Below are 19709 nucleotides of genomic sequence, written 5' to 3'. Positions count from 1 at the left end.
TTAAAAAGGACCACCCATTCCCTAAGGGAAAAGTCGTTCGCGTGGCTTGTCCGTCGCGTACAAGTTGGTTTGTTTACACCCCGGGGCGTAAACAAGGCAACTTGGCGACTGACAAGCTAGGCGAACGACTTTTCCCTTAGGGAATGGGTGGGGCCTTTTTAAGGTGAAAGGGGGACGAGGTTGTTCCCGACCGCCATTCCCGACTTCGAAAATGCTATAAAAAGCCATGCTACAAAGAAACCTCTGCTGGCAGGGTTATAGTACGAATGTACGTACCTGAATAGTAATCGGACTGTGTATAAAAATTTAATTGGTTAAAAAACATTCAGCCACTTGTTTATCGAGCTCGCATGTTCAGACAAATTGGAGCAAATATATTGCAATGCCTGGGGAGGGCAGAGGGAGCGTAGTGGGCGCACGGCAGCAGTTGCCTCTTTGTCACAAACATGGTATACAATTTTATTCAGGCATTAGCCTGTTCCAGGCGTTTAGATAGTGGGGAGCAAGTTAAATCGTACGCAGCGAGCGCAAAAAGAAACACGAGGGGAAAAAAACGGAGGGGAGACAATTTTTCGCCCGCGCCCCACCATCTGAACGCTTGGAACAGGCTAATCAGGCATGTACTTTCTAATTCTTCCTTGACTAAAAAAAAAACAACAACAACACAGTGTGTGTTGTCCTAAACGTTTTTTAACAACAGAGGTTAATGTCCTACATTGCGTTTAGGTAAAACAATTTCCTCCGACCTCTCAAGCACCTATCCATGTGGTTCAGCTATTCCGCCTTCCCCCCCCCCCCCCCCCCCTTCGCTCGCTATCTTGGATGACCGGTGCCCACCACGTGAAAACGTTTTGTTTCCTGTGAAGAATTTGTATTGGCTACGATTTATGCGATTGATGTGAAACCTGCAGTTCGATTATAGACATGAAGTAATACTGAACTTAAGACTCCGCGATATTCAGGGAGTGGGGATTCTACCCGACAAGACAAGGGAGAGCGAGTAAAAAGTAAAAACTAAAAAAAACCTTAAAGCAGACAGGGCAAGGGGTCAATAAATCAAGAAAATACCGTTGTTTTGTGTGATCATTTCCTTTAATGTGTTTAAAGTTTCGTAGTGACCTGCGACTGCAAACTCTGTCTCTCTCCTCATCTCTTGGTCTTTGTTTTGCTTGTTGCCGTGCGAGCCCGGAGAAAACATGTTCTCACCTCGATACGAGAAGCAAAAGTTTTAAAATCGGAGTTTGTGACATATTTTTTAGTGCTTCATTAAATCCAAACTCAAGGCAAGTTTACATACTATATGTACTGTACATGTTGATAAATGTCAGCTGTCGCTTAATCAAGTCCCGAGATTTAAGCATCATTATTCCCATACATCCCCAATATAGTCGCTAGTGAAGCCGTATTTACACCTCAAGTAAGTTAATTCCTTGGCAACTTTTCCTTCCTAATTTCTTTTTCTTTTTTTTTTTGGAGGATAAATGAAAAACCATGATTATTTCACTGTCTTTTCCTTCCACGTCAAGAAAACTTGCTGGGTAAAGTGCGGCGGCTGACCTTTAAGTCTTTTTCGCGTGACCGAAACCATTTACTCACCTATTAGCCGCGTGATTTAAGCCCGCTTATACTTGTCGCCTTGTGATGTTTTGCTTTGCTGGCGAAGATTTCTATACTAAATAAGCCGATACGTCTAGCCAAGTTTTAAGACTTCACGGGAATGACTTAGCTTTTCTAAAAAACTGGTACGTATACATATGTCTTATGTTTTGAAGTATTGCCTCAGATCGTAGGATAGCTTAGAAAAAACACTGTCAGTTGTGTTAGCGCTGTAGCCTCGATGCCATGCCAGAATTGCAAGTGCAGTTCAGCCAAAGAACGAATATCGTCGACGCGGTCCGCTGGCTAAATGTGGGGCATGAAGGCAAGGGGTTACGTTTGGCAAATTGTCTCTTTTTTTGCATCTTGCGAGATATAAAAGTTTGGGGGCGCCTGGCTTCAGTTTCCATCACTGGGTACAACTTTCAAGTCAGTTTACCTGACCAGAGAAAATTGTCTCGAGTGCGCGTTTCATATTCTGCTGCGGAGGTTTTCAAAGATACTTGCAAAGTTTAAACAAGGAAGAAGAAACGAAAACGGAGAACGGATGTTTATAATCCTACTACCAATTGCAAATATCGCGCAAGCGATCCCATCACGCCTACAAATTATACTGGACTGATCTGAGTTATAAATACAGAGTAGGGATGTAAAAAAAGTATCCAAAACTGTACTAATAGAGCCTTCCAAATTTAATAAATTATCTCGAAGATTAGACATTCGCCTAATTGCTGATCGCCTACGTTTTAAAAAGATTATACAAAAGAGAACGCTGACTAAAAGTCACTCATTTCAGTTTGGCACGAGATGAACTCCTGATCATCATTGGTTGTCTAATTCTTATAACGCAATTTCCGTTATTACGGACAACCTCGGAACCCTAATAACGGGGTAAGATATGGAATGTTGAATGAAAACGCCTGACTTTACATAAAATGTCTTTTTAAGATAAGATTAACTTTAGAACCAACTCAAACACGGAAAAGAACGGGATGGAATGGACGATTTTTATATTCACTGACTTGAAAGATGGTCTTCAGGAAGTAGAAGAAGACATTTTTTTTAATTGATACGTGAAAACGCGTTGACGTTGCTAAAAAGAAATGTTAGAAGAAGTTAGATGATAAAAACGGAAGAGATAAATCTTGGCGTTGCCTTGTTCTCTGTAAATACTTTACGTTTTTATGTAACCACCAATGATATACCAGCTCAGCTTTCGCGCGAAAACATAATAGACAAGAGACAAGACAAGACAAGACAATGTTTTATTTGGAGTCTTATACAGTCTTATGTATATCGACTTTATCCAAATAATTTAAAATTGTAACACAAATTGCACACTAGTGGAACTATAATCAATGTTAACCTAAACAACTAATGATCTTCTTTTCTTATAGCAGTCGAATACGTATTTTGTTATTAACTTTTGCTCTGGTTTGTTCTTGCGCGGAGGGTTTATTAACAACAGAAAAACATCATCTGGTGTCATTCTGTTTACTGATATTCTGTATTCTTTGTTTAAGTATTCAAATAAAGTACTTCTTTTTTCTTGATACGCAGGGCACAGAGTTAAAAAGTGTACTTCATCTTCTACGTCTTTTTTACAGATAGGACAGATCCTCTCTTCCGGTTTCTTATAAGGTCTTACATACCGACCTGTCTCTATCGCCAATTTGTGATTACTTAGACGGAGTTTAGTTAGAGTTATCCGGTGTTGGACGTTGGTGACCTGACGGAGATAATCTTCACATTTATAATTTTCTATTGTTTTAAATTTTCGGAAGGTTCTTAGTTTGTTCTTTCGGTTGTCGTCTTTTCTTACGTCATTGTTTACGTCACTTAACCATCTTTGTAATTCGATGTCTTTCAGTCTTTTTTTGATAATGTTCAAGATTCCTATGTCATTTTCAAGTGCTTTTGTCCAGAGGTATCCCAGCCCTATTTGGTCTAATACACGTTTGATTTTTTGGCTCCATAATTCCTTATTCATTCTCGCCTTCATATCATTATAAACCACCTGTGATAATTTGTGTTTTGGGTGTTTGGTTAGAGTTAGCCAAAACTTAAAATTCCTATATTGTGCTTCGATCTTCATTGGGAATCTTCCTGTTTCAGCCCTACATTCATTGTTGCTGCAGTAATTATTTACACCTAGCAACCATTTCAAGAATTTTATTTGAACTAGTTCTGCGGGATCTTTTTCTATTTGGTCGTTACAGTCAACACCCCGAATTTCACTTCTGTAGAAAAGTATGGGGGATATCAGAGCATCGAATAGCTTAATCGTGAGTATAATATTTTCTCTAAAGTTGTCACCCATCTCTTTTCTTAGTTTATAAAGTGCCTTAAGCCCAACGTTTTTTAAACTCTTCTCTAGCTAAACTAAAATTTCCATGCGGCTTCAGTGTCATTCCCAGATATTTATAAGATTTAATATTGTTTAGTTTATTTACTCCATACTTAAACGAGTAGTTATTTAAGGACTTGCCACAATTATTTTCTCACAGTAGGATTCCAACTTGTTGAGGAGTGTTTGTAGGCCATTTGCTGACCGGGAAAAGATCACTAAGTCATCCGCATATAATAAACAGTTTATAGGTTTGGAGGGGGAGTGGGGTGGGGGGGGGGGGGGGAGTGGGCGAGGTGGCTCTTGAAACCCTTTCCCAAAGTATAATTGCCCTCAATATTTTAGACCTGATTCAAAATTAGATTCCCTACTTTAGCATCCTTGCATGATTTAAGGTCACAGAATGGGAAAAATGGACTGAACCGATGGGATTTGCCGAACGTTTCAACACGAACAAGAAGAAATGTATTTTTGCAAGTCCAATATAAGTTTAGTAAAGTACGCTAGTGTGTCATGGAACTCGTACTTTCAGTCCGAAATGATGTTCTCCGGGTACTCCGGTTTTCCCCTAGTCAAAAAACAACATCAATATCATGGATGATAGTGAGAAATCTAAGTATTCATCAGTGAGTTTGGTTTTGTCAATATTTAACTTTGTTGTTGTTGTTTTTTTTGTTCCACATTACTTGGAAATAAAAAATGCTTGGTCGCTAGGAACAGAAGTGCCCCCTCAACTCATTGCCCGGGCGAACGAGTTTACAGTACTTAAACAGTATATTAATAGACTAAAATCTAATAAACACGGTAAACATCACTCAGAATCTCTCTCCACAGATGATACTCGAACCAATCGTCTGCATTTGAATGGATGAAGCTGAAAATTCTGTAAAGTCGGAGAAGAAGGCCTTCATCCCTCGAAACGAATGCTTGAACACGTTTGATGAGCTACTGAAGAGTACTGGAGGATTTGGCCGTTATCAACGCTTCCTATTCAAATTTCTTAGCTTTGGCTCAATCCTTGTCGGTGCTCAATTTAGCTTGCAGTATTTCTATGGCGCTACTCCTGACTTTTCATGTGTTTCAATGCCTCATAATGAGACCTGCGATCCTGGTAAATGCTGCGAAAGTTGTCAAAAGTACGAATTCCATGGTCCATTCACAAGTGCTGTCTCACAGGTAAATTTACGTTCACTTAAGGTGACTCGACCCAGTTTTTTTGGGGGGGTACCATCCTACTTTGAAGCTCTCCGGTATCTCCACCTTTACTTTAATCGTAAGTCTAACACATAGAATGGATAACATATAGATCAATTTACAATATAACATAAAATTTTTGGCGATCGGAGTAAATGTCACGTGGTTATAATGCCACGCCCCTTTGAGGTCTGAGTCGAAAATCTGCTGTTGCAGGCATTTTTTCGTGAAAATCTCTCGGCTACACATAGCGCGCATTAGTGCCTTGCGCTGAACAGCGTTTCACCAAAATCGCAAAGACCCAATTCGAGAAATTCAGCGGTTTCCAAATTTAGGTCATAATTTATGCGAAAATGATACGCAAACTTTACACGGATTATATCTAAAAAACTATGAGACTTATCCCTTTATTTTGGGCATCGTTATAACAGATGGGCCCTTGCAAGTCAGCAAAACGCTTTAGGGCCTTGTAAATGCGCGCGATTTCGAGCAAAGCAAACGCATAGAAATTATAGTTTTCGCTATTTGTTGACGTTTGTCAGCGTTTAAGAGTCTTTCTCACGAAAAAAGCATTTTCTTAAAAATTCGTAGTTTTTTTTCCTTCAAATTTTTTCAGGGCCACAATTGATTAACTAACTACCCGGACTCTTAATTTCATGGTCATTGAAAAACTGTGACATTATCTTCTATAAGCCCAAACTTGAGTAAACATTGAAGATTTTTAGCGTTTCGGCTGAGTTTGTGCTTTGGGAGTTGTCTATTGTTTCTGGTCTGTCATTATACAGCATTCTTGTTCAGCACGCGTGCAATGACCACGCTTGGCTGACTTCCGAATGCTCACCGAGATATTTCCGTCACGAGTTGGTTTAATTATTGGCTTGCATTAAACCTATGAAAAAATGATATTTTTTTATAGTAAGTAGATTTAGTGTGTAGCACTTCTTGATTTTTTTGCAAAGGCACAAGAAGCACGAGAATTGATGAAAAATTATGAGTTAAACCTGTATGTATCACGCGATAACCTGTCTCACTGTACCAAAATTATTATATCTCGGTGAGCATTCGGAAGTCAGCCAAGCGCGGTAATTGCACGCGTGCTGAACAAGAATGCTGTATAATGACAGACTAGAAACAATAGACAACTCCCAAAGCACAAACTCAGCCAAAACGCTAAAAATCTTCAATGTTTACTCAAGTTTGGGCTTATAGAAGATAACGTCACAGTTTTTCAATGACCATGAAATTAAGAGTCCGGGTAGTTAGTTAATCAATTGTGGCCCTGAAAAAATTTGAAGGAAAAAAAACTACGAATTTTTAACAAAATGCTTTTTTCGTGAGAAAGACTCTTAAACGCTGACAAACGTCAACAAATAGCGAAAACTATAATTTCTATGTGTTTGCTTTGCTGGAAATCGCGCGCATTTACAAGGCCCTAAAGCGTTTTGCTGACTTGCAAGGACCCATCTGTTATAAGAATTCTCAAAATAAAGAGATGAATTTCATAGTTTATTAGATATAATCCGTGTAAAGTTTGCGTATCATTTTCGCATAAATTATGACCTAAATTTGGAAACTGCTGAATTTCTCGAATTGGGTCTTTGCGATTTTGGTGAAACTCTGTTCAGCGCAAGGCACTAATGCGCACTATATGTAGCCGAGAGATTTTCACGAAAAAATGCCTGCAACAGCAGATTTTCGACTCAGACCTCAAAGGGGCGTGGCATTATAACCACGTGACATTTACTCCGATCGCCAAATATTTTATGTTATATTGGAGATTGATCTATATGTTATCCATTCTATGGGTTTGACTTACGATAAACGTAAAGGTGGGGTTACCAGAGAGCTTCAAAGTAGGATGGTATCCCCCCCAAAAAAACTGGGTCGAGTCACCTTAAAGGGGTTTTGTCACGCTATTCGCTATCTTTTTAAAGGCTAAAACGTGTCTTCGAATCAAACTACTTCCAAATATAATGCACGGTCCAGTTTCCAGACTGAGTGTTATTTCAGACTATATGTAGGCATTGAAACTGTTTTCTTCTTTATATAACTAGACAGGAGCATTGCCTGTGCAAAGGTACGAAATAAGTAATGACTTCAGCACAAAATTGACCTAAAACAGTAGGAGCTCACTTAAGCATGCGCTTTAACAACAGTCTGTAAAAGAGAACAGAAATATAATATACCAGTTTAATTTTCGAAACTAAAATCGACAACAAAAACTCATGTAGGAGATGAAATGGAAATCATACCGACCAGGGAACGTGTATTTCTTCGTGATAAGCGCCAACTCTCTAATAAGCGTTCTTCTTTCTTTTTTTCTCTTTTGTTTAGTGGGAGCTAATCTGTGACCGGCGACATCTTAAGGCCCTGATTCACACTGGTTACCTGACGGGAATGCTTGTTGGCAGTCTTCTAGTCAGTCGAATCTCCGATAATTTTGGAAGAAAAGTCGCAATTTTCATGAGCCTCGGATTCCAGGTTGGCGTCTCCTCGAGGTCATCTACTAGCCATTTTATTTTTTTTACCAGTCGAAACTCCACTAACAGCCCCCTCGTCTCAACGGTCAATTATTTTGGTGGTGAGTCAATGCATTGACTCTTGTTTGACTCTCGGCCACTTTTTTGTGTCCCCAGGGTGGCCGGTCACCAGATTGTACGGGAAAGGGAGATTGTTAATGGTACTGAGGAAAAACTTAATCCTTCAGATGTACAATGGTGGGGTGGGGCCGTCCTAACCTTCTGTCAACTGAGAACTGCGTTTGGGCAAGACTGATAGCCGAGAGGTTTTTACCGATTTCTTCAGCAGCACTCCTGTTTCCATTTCCGTCAGGGCTTTGCAATTCCATTTAGAAACTATAATCATATAACTAGCCATGCTCCAGTTTTCAAAAAGATTCGGCTTTGACTCAAAATCCCCGCCAGTTAAAAAGGAAAAGCTTTGATTCTCTTATATCAATCAAGGCAATAGGTATTAATAAAACGGTACGTAGGAATGAGACAGGGCAAACGAGTAAGGCCAGTATTTCATATTAATTATGTAGCTGAAGTGGTGGAAAACGTTGGCTGCATTTGTTCTGACATAATCAATCAAGAGACCAGGTTATTTCGGTTTTCATTTCCAGTTTGGTAGAAAACGTGCAATTATGAGCGGTGCACAACTTCAAACGGGGAGAAGGAGGGGGCGGGCGCACTAGGAGCTCATTTTCAGTATTTTCAGTAATCAACATGTCGCTCCTAAAACATTGGCCGAAATTTCACAAAAATTTCAGATTTCAGCTTTTTTTCGTTAAATCCTTAGAAACAGAGAATGAAAACAGTCTGTCAAAGAGGTTTTATTAAAATGGTTACATTACAGAATATTGTCTGACAGATTTAACAGTTATTAGGCCTGTGAATCACAGGCGGTACTGCCGTCTCTCCTTTCCTCCTGGCCGCCTGGGACATCTCTTTTGCGAAACGTCACTAGCGGCGAGGAGAGGGGAGAATCGTCAGTATTCGAAGGTCGGACTATAAGAGCTCTTTATACTGAAGAGGAAATATCCTCCCCATACGGGGCATATGCATGGCTCTAGGAATGAAAGCATAACAGAAGATTAAATCAAGGTTTTTTATTCATCAACAGGCTATGTTTACTTCGGCATCAGCATTGCCAGAATCCTTGTCACTCTTTATTTTCCTTCGATTTATCGCTGGCGTTTTCACATCCGGATTTCTTGTGCCCCGGTTTGTTTACTGCGCTGAGATAGTAAGCACGGCTAATCACTCCTTTTTTGGGATAATAATCAAGTTGTTTGCCGAGCCTGTTGGAGGATGCATCCTTGCTATTCTTGCAGCTTGGGTTACAAACTGGCGTCATCTAATGCTGGTGGTGTCTTTGCCATGTTTTCTGCCGCTTATCTTTTGGTGGTAAGTTTGTTAAGATTTTACTTTCACGTTTTTGTCCTATCAGGAGAATAGCCAGCCTGCGTGGTAGATGCTTGGGAGTAATTCTTGGGCCTATTACTTCCAAGCGCCTGCTACGCAGGCTAGGGCGAAACTATCTTTCATTGTCCAATCGACTTAGGCCTGCTCTGGCTAAAGTTTAAGTTGCCTTAAATTGCCTAAAGTCGCCTAAAGTTACGGCGACTTAAGGTCCCAGAGTAGGCCTCGACTTCCTGTAGGCCTGGCTCTTTTGTGAGGAAGATCCGGTTATATGCTCTACCGGTCGAAACTTCATTTCCCCGTTTCCTGAAAATTGCTTGTTAATAATTCTGTTGATGGCACATATGATAAGTGACCAATAATCTTTCAGCTCTTGAGCTTTTCAGTTTACCCCAGGGAAAATTGTTAAAGCCTGGGACTACAGTCTGGCCACGCCCATGTCTGTTCCTGTCAGTCTTGCTCATAGAGGGTGACTGCTAAGTTTTTTTAGGTTAATTAGCTAGTACAGACCAAGAGCTTCGTTTCCCATCGTCATTTCCTTCTTTATTCAAAGTGGATCGGTCGATCGGGCAAAACAAAAAAAAGAAATGTCTGATTTATGCGAAATGTTACGGTTTTTAAAATGTTAAAGTAGAACGTTTAAAAATTCCCTGAGTGTTCAAAATTAAAAGATGCAAAAAAACCTTCGTAGTGAAACCTTTTCTATTCTGTTAAGAATCTATTTAAGAATTTCTTGTAATGAGTTATTTTCCATGGAGATAACTTTCAGAAACCTCTGCTTTAAAAATAATCATAATTTTGACTACCCTTTTTACGCTGGATAAAAACCCGATGGAAAGTCCACCAATGGAGACCCAGCCTACGTCGACACCCAGAGCCATAATGGGACAATAAGGCTCTTGTCCACACCCAAGCTATCGATACAAGACTAGCAATTGATGAAGAAGTGGGAAATGCCTCGCATTTTTGGACAGGAGGCGAAGGGGACTTTTCTTGAAATAATGATCATACCTATAGGATTTGACTGAATTGACAAGCCATTTTTAGACCCAACCGATCACCTGAAAGGTAATGGAAGGTAAAATTCAGGTTCGGAAGAGTGCGCATTTTATTCGTGCCAAAAACTTTGCCTTTATAGAGGGTCTCAATGGGGTTGAACGTCAGCCGTCAAGGACGGCCTTAAAATTAACCGTCAACCGCAAAAAAAGGTTATTTTTTTACCATCAACCGTCAAAAAATGCAAATTAAGATTAACTGTCAAATGTTTCAAGGTATTTCAGATCTCTCTATTTCAACTGATTTCATGGGGTTCTGGCTCCTGAAGAATCTCTAAACTGGAGAAACCATTTTTCATGTTCTCAAAAGCACTTTTTGTAGACATTACAATGCCTTGAAGTCGCTTACATCTGAAAAATTTCGAAACTTTGTGCAAGTGTACAGAGAGCAATTCCAAGACAATCTCTAAAACATAACGGTTAATATTAATTCATACAAAAGTGAATATTTACTTTAACTTTTGGACTAAATTTCCGTCTAAAAGCTCTAAAATATAACCATCAACCTTCAAAATTGGCAAAAAAATAATCGTCAAGGCTATCACCTTTTTATACACCAGAAGTCATTTAATCTTCTTCGTCTCTCGATTTTCAGGCACATTCCACGCTCTCCTCGATGGCTGATCGCAAATAATCACTTTGACGAAGCACACGAGGTGTTAATGAGATATGCCAGGTACAATCGCGTGACTGTGGACTCTGAACATATAAAAAACGTAATACATGAAGTTCGAGAAAACGAAACAAAATCTGGAATCCTTGATATCATGCAATCAGCCAAGCTACGGAAGCGAACCATGATTTTGATCTTTAACTGGTGAGTAGTTTATTCTTTATAACGGTCAACACCAACAACAAGGTCTCTAGCAATCACCTGTCATAATACTAACTAGCCTGTTCCAGGCTCCAAGGCATTAGAGTCCTATAGGGCCAGTTATTTAAACGGAATTTAACCAGTGTTTAATAAAACTGCGTTCTGAGCCATTTCAGTTTTCTGAACGCTTTTATGTAAACACCATTTATCGGACTAGAAAAGCATTATTTTTTCTTCTTATAATAACCCACTAAAGAATGGATCTGGAGTTCGTCAGATCTAAACCGTGGTCTAAGTTAGACTCAGGGGTTTCGTTTCAGGCTGGACGTTGTTTGACATGCAACGTCTGGTAGTTCAAATAATTTTTTTTGTTTCTTTTTTTCATTTATCTATCAAGGATAGATTTAACCCTTATTTTACCATCTAAAAATTACCTGTCATCGGAGATCTGTACACTCTTTCCGACTGTGATTCGTTTTGGAATCAACTAAAAAACGAGCAACTGCAAACCGATAATTATATTATTGCCAAATCAAATTCTTCTTTTTTTTGTGAGCATATTTTTATGCCTTAAAAGACCTTCCCAGTTAGCCAATGCCGGTCCAGGGAACACAGGAAATCGCATTTTAGCCACTGAGTCTACTTTGAAAAATCTCCGCCCGGGGGAGCATGAAGCCGGACCGCCAGTCAAAGTTTGCACCTGCGGCACGATGGGCGCAGGTCCGTCGGCTGAATCTCGGCATCCAGTTCTTCCAAATGCTACTGTGAAACCCTGTAGACTTCGTTTAACCAACCTACCCTTAGATTCTAAGACGAGAACGACTAGGAGTACGAGATTTCCTCTATAGAGTACTAAGTAGTGCTCGGGCGAGAATCGGCTCTCGTTTTGGTAGGATAACGTGATAGCCGTAGTCATTCTACTACGAGTTTTTAGCGTCAAATATCACTCACTCTCCTATTGGTCAATTGTCATGACTTCACCGATGGAACTTGCTGGTGGAATTTCGCGCCAAACCGGTCAAAAGTCCATTAAATTGGCATAACCAACCGGGAAAAATAACAAAGGACTTTTAGAAAGTCTACATTATAACGTGAAGTAAGTAAAGAGGAATTAATTCTAGTAAATCACAAAACGAATTATGATATAGTCCTCTTTCTGTCACTTAGGTTTGTTATAGCTTTGGTTTATTTCGGTCTGGAGCAGAGCGTTAATAATCTTCATGGAAACATGCCAGTTTATGTGAAGAATTTTTTTCTCTTTTTTAATCAAGCTCCATGTTTCGCCATCAGCTTCTGTTTAGAAAGGTAAGCTAATTTGAGATTTAAACTGAAACTTTTATTTTATGCCGCAAAATGAAAATGCAGAGTTTAAGTAGTGAAACTGCTAATCTGCTTGTGAATGACAGGGCAAAAGGAGGAAAGGTCGGAAGGGAAAGGGAAGCCACAGCCAGAAGGTCTGATCACAGGCTATGAACTAAAGGCCGGGATTGGCTTCTTTTGGCTCAGCGTTAGCCCGCATGCGGGTCGGTGTTTTGTCCAATCACTGAAAAAAATCCCCATTGTGCAATTCGATACAACATTCAAACCTAGTCTCACTCTTAAACTTTTAACTTTTTCCCCTCTCCGCAAAAACCAACATTTCTAAATTCCAATTCGATCCGGAATGCTCGAGCGTTTAATACATGAGCCCCGGGCTCGGGAGATTGGGCAACCACTCCTCACGCTATCGAGCTTAAATAAAATTAATTTAATTTAATTTAATGCCTAATAGCCTCCGTGCAGACGTCTCCTATAATACGCCCCAGAAAATGGTCGCGGGAAAATACAAAATTTCTCTTCTCGTGCTGAAAAATATTGCACTCGTTCAAGCGTTCATTAGTGTTAACATATTAAAGATGAAAAATAAATAGAAAGCTTCTAATTTTTTTTAAAAAAATAAGGCGTAAAACAAAGGAGATAGGAAACGTCTGCATCATATACGTTTACAGGAGGATGTCCTTTAAAGTTGTCGACTTTAATATTGATAGGTTTGGTCGCCGTGGGTCTTATTCCTCATTCATGATGTTGAGCGGGTTGATTTGTATGCTGGCGTTAGCAGTACCAAGTGAAAATGGTAAATAAATGCGATTATTAACTCGTTCTGGGCCCAGTTGTTCGAAAGCCGATTAGCGCTTAATCCGGGTTTCTTTTTCTTGTGTTCAAAACCATTTTTTCGCATAATTCTCTCTGTTATTTTTAGAGCTTCCAATCATCAACTTGTAGACAAAAAGAATTAAAACTGAAATGCTTTTTAAGCTTTCAAATCTGAATTCAAATCTCACACTAACCCTGGGTTAACCCAGCTTTGAACAACTCGGCCCTGATCTGTAATTCTTGGTTTCATTCGCCTCTTAGAAAAGAGAGAAAACTGGGTCGAGTTAACTTCGCAAAGACTCCTGGGGCTTTTACTAGGGAAATGGGAAAAATGGGCCAAAGGTGGCCGGCGCGACCCCAGAAACCACTGCGGTGCTCCAGTGCCCTTCGCGTTTCTCATAGTGGGAAATACGTAAATTCTCCCTACATTCTCCTCAGTTTGTCACGTGAGCCTGCGTAATGGACGACAACATGATGGACGTGCGAGTAGCATGTCGGGCGCGCGAGAGCTCGCGCGCCATTATTTTCTTTTTATTTCCCTTCAAACTCCTTCCATGCAGGTTATCTAACTATTACGTCTGTATAATAACAGGGCTAGATAATATTCATAAGAAAGGGCTAGTTTTCACTAGCAGTGGAGTCAGAGTCGTAAGCGGAATGCTTATGACCCAGTGAAAATCAAAAATCGGAGTCGATAAGCGCGATGGAGTTGGAGTCCCAAGAATAAAGACGGTTTGCATTTTCTTCGACGCCGACTTTGACTTTGTCAATTACGATCTTGCAAAAACCAGATTATTAGGGTTGAAAGCAGGATAAACAAATCATAATGCACCTCCCTCTCTTCGTGATTGGTTTATTTCTTCAGCTTCTGCTTGCGAATCCGACAACTTGGTTTTCTCTAGATCGTAAGCGGAATCAGAACGCTGTTTTCCCTGATCATAACGCTCTACTATTCTTGCATTGTAATGCAACCTCGTCCCCAGGGCTTTTCCCTTAAAAAAATGGGTAGGGCGGGAAAAGGCCCTGGCATCGGCTGGTCACGTGTACAGCCTAAATATTCCTGAGAAGCTAATTTATATGCAACCCGCTGGCTTTGCGCTGACAGAAGTCGAACGGAGCAACAATGGAAAATAATAACATCGCGAACTATGTTAATATTTTCGCGTGTGTGCGCAGTTCAAAAGCTTAAGATCCATTTATTTGCTTATTATTCAAATGTTACAAAGCTCTACGTTATCAGGTACAAAATATGTCAAATACTTCAGAGTTGAGACAAGCTGTTATCGCGAGTGGTACTTCAGAAATTCATCGTGACTGTGGAATTACTGTACAATCAAGCGGAAAGTGATTTTGTCCATGTCAAACAAAAATGCGGCCTTTGCCACCAGGATCTGCAGTGAATTTAACAAATTGAACCGTAATAGAAACAGAATTGTTCATCAAAATGCTTTATGGAGACTATGGAGTCTGGTCTTCTCTACAACCCGACCATGAAACAAACAAATCTCCACACCGGATGCAAGTCAGCCCTCCAGCCAGGAACGATGACAGGTCGCCGATCTGAAACATTTTAAGACCTCTTATATATCTTTTCTCTTCCGAGGATAAGTACAAAGGATTTTCCTTATATCAAAGAGAAGATTGACCGATCGACTGGAATCAACTGCAGCTCTGTGAATTTTAAATGGACCCAAGTTTTTCTTTGTTGCCAGTCGTTTGATCGCAGAGGTCAATCAATTTTTTAAAAATACAGGTCATACAAGATAAGTCTAAACCAACGCGTGTCGCTATGATATGGCTCAGAGTTAAGGTAAATAGAACTAGGCTGTGTACGGCGGTCCACTTCGCGAGAAATGAAATAAAATATCAGAAGAGTCGCGAAAACGAACTTTTCCAGTACAAACTTTATGCCTGTACGATAGCTTGTTTGTCATTTATATGTACTTATATCGCTCTATAAACGTTGTTATAAGTGTTACTCGCTGTCCCCTTCATAGAAATCGGAGGAAAGCAAAAAAATACCATAGCCAGTATCTGTGACGAAAAGGAAATCTTGTAAAACTTTTCGTTAATCGTCAAGAGATATAAAAGGCCGCCCAAGATCGCGCGCTTTGAGGTTACGCATAATTTTAGCTTTTCACATAGCGCTAATTTATTACACCCAGGATTTTAGGGTGTACGAGGGGACACGTGACCAGCCGATGCCAGGGCCTTTTCCCGCCCCACCCATTTTTTTAAGGGAAAAGCCCTGGGGACGAGGTTGATTGTAATGAAAACGAGCCTATATAGTAAGTCATAGTAGTGTAGTAGGGACCTAAACTGACCTCAATTTAAACTAAGTACATTTCTTACCTCCAGTTCTTGCTTGTCGAACAGTGCAAAGAAGAAAAGGGTTTGACCTGTAACGGCAAGGGTAAATGACATTTAAAAAAGCACGGGGGCCCTCTGGCCGAAGGGGTATGCGCATGTGGGGTTTAGGGTGGATGGGTGGGTGATGGGGTGTTTGGGATTAAGGGAAATTTAACGGAGGTTAGGAGTAATTGCCCGTGTTCAATTAAAGATAAACTGATCATCTCGCTACCCCTTCTTTGAAGCCTTCCCATTTCGCGAAGAATTAAACCTCATTATTTCCTCCTACACAGACTCGTGGACGCTCTTTGGGCATCGTTACGCGTTCTACCCCAGGAGCGAAGAGGAAAGCGCGTGACGAAGCCTTACGAACGTCTGTTAGGTGGCTGGTTAACAAGCTATCTCTCGAATAACCAGAACAGTGTTTAAAGATACTCTGCTCTTTCTTTCCAGAATACGAATTTCTTATTGTCGTTAGCGCGATTGTTGGAAAATTTTCCATCTACACCTCCTACATGGGATTGAACTTTCACGCCGTAGAGCTTTACCCAACCGTGATAAGGTACTGAATAGATCATAACTCTAGCTTACAGTTTAAGGTTTAATAATGTTTATAATAATAATAGTAATAATAATAATAATAATAATAATAATAATAATAACAATAATAATAATAAAAGTAATAATAATAATAACAATAATAATAATAATAATAATAATAATAATAAGGTTTAATAAGGCTTATGTCGAATCGTCCTGCCATGTTCTCCTCTCATGCTAGCAATGTAGTTACTGATAGTGTTATCTATTGATAGGAACACTGCTCTTGGGTTATCAGGACTCCTTCTCTATATTGGTGGGGCTCTTGCTCCCGCTGTTGCTTCACTGGTATGTCTTTTACTCATCTAAATCTACTGGTATATTGCTTATTCTAAACTTTATTACATTCATTTTGAAATCACTGGTCAGTTTTACAGAGCATTAGTTCCCCATTTATCATCAGTAACAACATATTATTTTCTGCTTATCTTAGGGTGACGTGCCAAGTTTAGGTAAGACATCTCCCTTCCTGGTCTTTGCCATTTTATCATTGGCCGCTGGAATAACGGAGTGTTGGTTACCAGAAACGTCGACAAGTGAGATGCCACAAACCTTGGAAGAGGTGGAAGAAGGAGACGAGGATTATAGCTTCTATTGTTGCAAGAAGCGTTTAAACCTTCCCTGGCGCAGATTGGACGACCAAAGAGATGTGCCACAGACCAAGGAACAGGCAGAGGAGTCGTGGGACGAGGATCATAACTTTGACTGTTGCACCGAGTCTTTATTGCATGCCTGGATCAGGTTGGACGAGCAAATAGATTTGCCACAAACCGAGGAATTAGTACAGCCATGGGGGTGAAGTGAAGTATAACTTCTAGACAAAGAAGTGTATTGTCGCAATTCGTAATAACTGTCCATCACACTGGACTTGCAGCCTAGCGCACGTTAGACGAACAAACAAAGGGAAAGCGAACTGTTTCTGTTGCAGGCGGGATATTCCTGTCAATTATTGGCGTGTGCTGCCTTCGGCTCGTAGAGTAAGATGGCATTTCTGCACTCATCATAGTGCATGTTAGGCGTATTTAACAGCTTAATAGCTTTGCATGGGGGAAATGAATTCTATCAATGAGTACATTTTGTGGGAAGGATTTTATTCAGGATATCAGTTTTGTAAAATAAAATTTGGAAATATACAGCTGAGACATTTCTATAGTGATACTGTCTGTATTTGTTGTACAAAGTAGATGAAGTGAAATTTAATAGTGTATTTTGTTTTATTTCCTTTCGCCAATTCTTGGCAGGGCCCGGCATAGCAACAGCGCGTGGCGCCAATTACTGTGTGCCCGTGACAGCCCCTTCCCTTATGAGATAAGACCACTACACCAGGGATTAAACGAAAGCTACGTAGGTTCTTTAGCGTCCCACACGCTAAAGGTCGCGTAAATTTTACATGCGTACGCTCGTAAAATTACGCGACAGTGAAAATCAACCCTTAGACACCGTTTACAGGGGTACGGACAAAGGTTTGAGCGGACGAATTTTCAAACTGTGTAACCCTAGCCTGCGAGCAAGCGTGTAAATTTCGTTAAATAATGTTTACACGAGTCCGCACAACACAAAGTTTTGCCATTGTAAACATTGGAATGGTATTTTAATCAAAGGCGCGTAGGGCTCTTCGCTTTTACCGCACGAACTATACATTTATTTATTTATTATTTATTTAAAAAACAAAAATAAAACAAATATTATATGCAGATGCAGGTAATCGGCTCCTTGCTATAGTGAAGATATATATCGCGTCAAGGCTAGGGACCGGTCATTATTTATGGCCTTGGGGGGGGGGGGGGGGGGGGAGGTGGGAAGGGGGGAGGAGGATCTGGGGCTCAACAAGGTGAAATTTCGCCGACCCCCCCTTTGAATGTTACCTCACTGAAGTGATCCCTACTAATAACATTTGATGACTTTCGCGATGCCTCCCATGTCTTCATTTTTCAAGCAAATTTGAGTGGTCCACCTCTGAATCCTTCCAAAGTTTTCAGCGATGCCCCCTTTTGGGTTCTCCTAAAATCAAGTGATCCCCCCCAAGAAATCCTCCGCCCCCCCCCCCCCCCCAGGCGATAAATAATGACCAGTCCCTTAGTTTTCACGATACAAATCTATTTTAGCCCGCTTTGGAACCTCGTTTTGGCGAAATCAGGAAAAGTGGCCCGATTTTTAAAAATCTTTTCACAGGAGTCTGATTTTGTCATTCAACCAGGTATGACAACGATTTGTTATAATAGCCTGTTAACACCGGCGTTGCTTCCGCCATCCTGGGTCATCTTAGGCGGAAAGATTGCACCTACTCATGAATCGTATCTTAGCCCCTCCTTCATGCAGAGACAAGTACTAACTAAGTAAACTGAGCTGTTACTCGTCTGAATAGATTGTTTCTTTACATTATATTCTTGACAACTGAAAATAAAGACCAGGTTTTCATTACTTGCAACGCAAACAGGACATAACGCAAGCTCGATCCCTAACAAAAGTTTTCTTCAGGTTAAAATGAACGGTGACACAGATAGAAAAGCATAAACACAGGCAAGAGTACAAGGAAAGAGAAAATTCTTTTCTTTATCCTTATGCTTGCGCTTGCGTTTAGACCGTTTCTAAGGTAAAGGGTTGTTTAAACTGTTGCATTTGTGTTTTCGCCAGACTAGGCTCTCTGTAACATTTAGGTCCCGTCTGTACGCATTGCGATATTTTTGAAAAAGGATATTTTTTCTCCATTTTTTTTTGAAAAAATTTGCGTCCACACGTGGCGTATTCGAACTATTTTCCGTTCCTCCACACAAAAATGCCACAACAACGACATCACCTCGGTTTACACGCGTCCGTCCGCACGAAAACGATAAGCCGGTGTTTTCAAAAGCTCCACGCAACTCAGGAGAGTGTTTTTTGACGTGGTGTAGACGGTAGGCCAAGCCGGAAAAAAAAACTTTCCGTTTGCAAACATAAACGGATGCGTGTGAACTGGCAAGGCCTAAAACACCCCGAGTCTGGCCTTGTAGCGGTATTTGCTTGGTCAAAGTCAAGTTCACAAATCGAGACAAAGGAATTCTTACAAGTGCACAGGCACGCCTTATTATTACAAACATTCGTCATTGGCTCGTTTTGCGCAGAAATTTTTATTCGTCGGAAATACCGGGAAATAGAAGATCCAAGGCAAATTTTGAAGATCATCTTTATTTCAGGCAGAAAAAAATCGCAATGAGTAGTTCTTCAGGAAGCGATTCGAGCGTAAATGTACCAGGTAGGCTGAATTTATCAAAATGATTTCGAGAATTTGTCCTATAAATGAAAATTTAAACGTCGATATCAGCTCATTTCGTGAGTCGAGCGAGTTGGTATTGGGGCTGAATTTTCTTTCAGCTTTATTATCTTTTGAAATTTTAAATTCCCTTTTTCACAATCAATATTTTATGGCAAACTATTAAACTTCTGTTGAAATATACTTCCATATGAATTTAAACTACATCTTGATGGATTGCATAACTTTCGCAATACCACCGATATTCATTTTCATCCTAAGTGACATTTTATCACTTTATGAATTTGAAAATGAATCAAAATTGATGAGATCTGAAGTTGATTATTTTATTATCATGGGCGAAAGAATTAAGATTTTTTAAATGTTTAGGCAGAGGCTGCTTTTTTGCTGAACACTCAGAAAAAAGGGCCTGCATTAATATCAGCCGGCGTTTAACGAATAACAAAAA

General features: G+C 40.1%; 1 protein-coding gene across 1 annotated transcript; it reads left to right on the top strand.

Annotated features, from left to right (window-relative positions):
• The first annotated feature begins 1615 nt into the window (after window positions 1-1615).
• LOC140952746 (organic cation transporter protein-like) lies at window positions 1616-17030 on the top strand. Its single transcript, XM_073402187.1, has 10 exons — window positions 1616-1742; window positions 4778-5119; window positions 7472-7618; window positions 8762-9045; window positions 10711-10932; window positions 12097-12234; window positions 12957-13042; window positions 15865-15973; window positions 16227-16299; window positions 16445-17030. The coding sequence occupies exons 2-10, from the start codon at window positions 4808-4810 to the stop codon at window positions 16808-16810; spliced, it is 1737 nt and encodes a 578-aa protein (XP_073258288.1). The 5' UTR covers window positions 1616-1742; window positions 4778-4807; the 3' UTR covers window positions 16811-17030.
• Window positions 17031-19709: the final 2679 nt, after the last annotated feature.

Source organism: Porites lutea, chromosome 11 (genome assembly GCF_958299795.1).
Source record: "Porites lutea chromosome 11, jaPorLute2.1, whole genome shotgun sequence".
Classification (NCBI taxonomy): Eukaryota; Metazoa; Cnidaria; class Anthozoa; order Scleractinia; family Poritidae; genus Porites; species Porites lutea.
The sequence above is the reverse complement of the archived record's forward strand: the minus strand, read 5'-3'. Positions and strand labels throughout refer to the sequence as shown.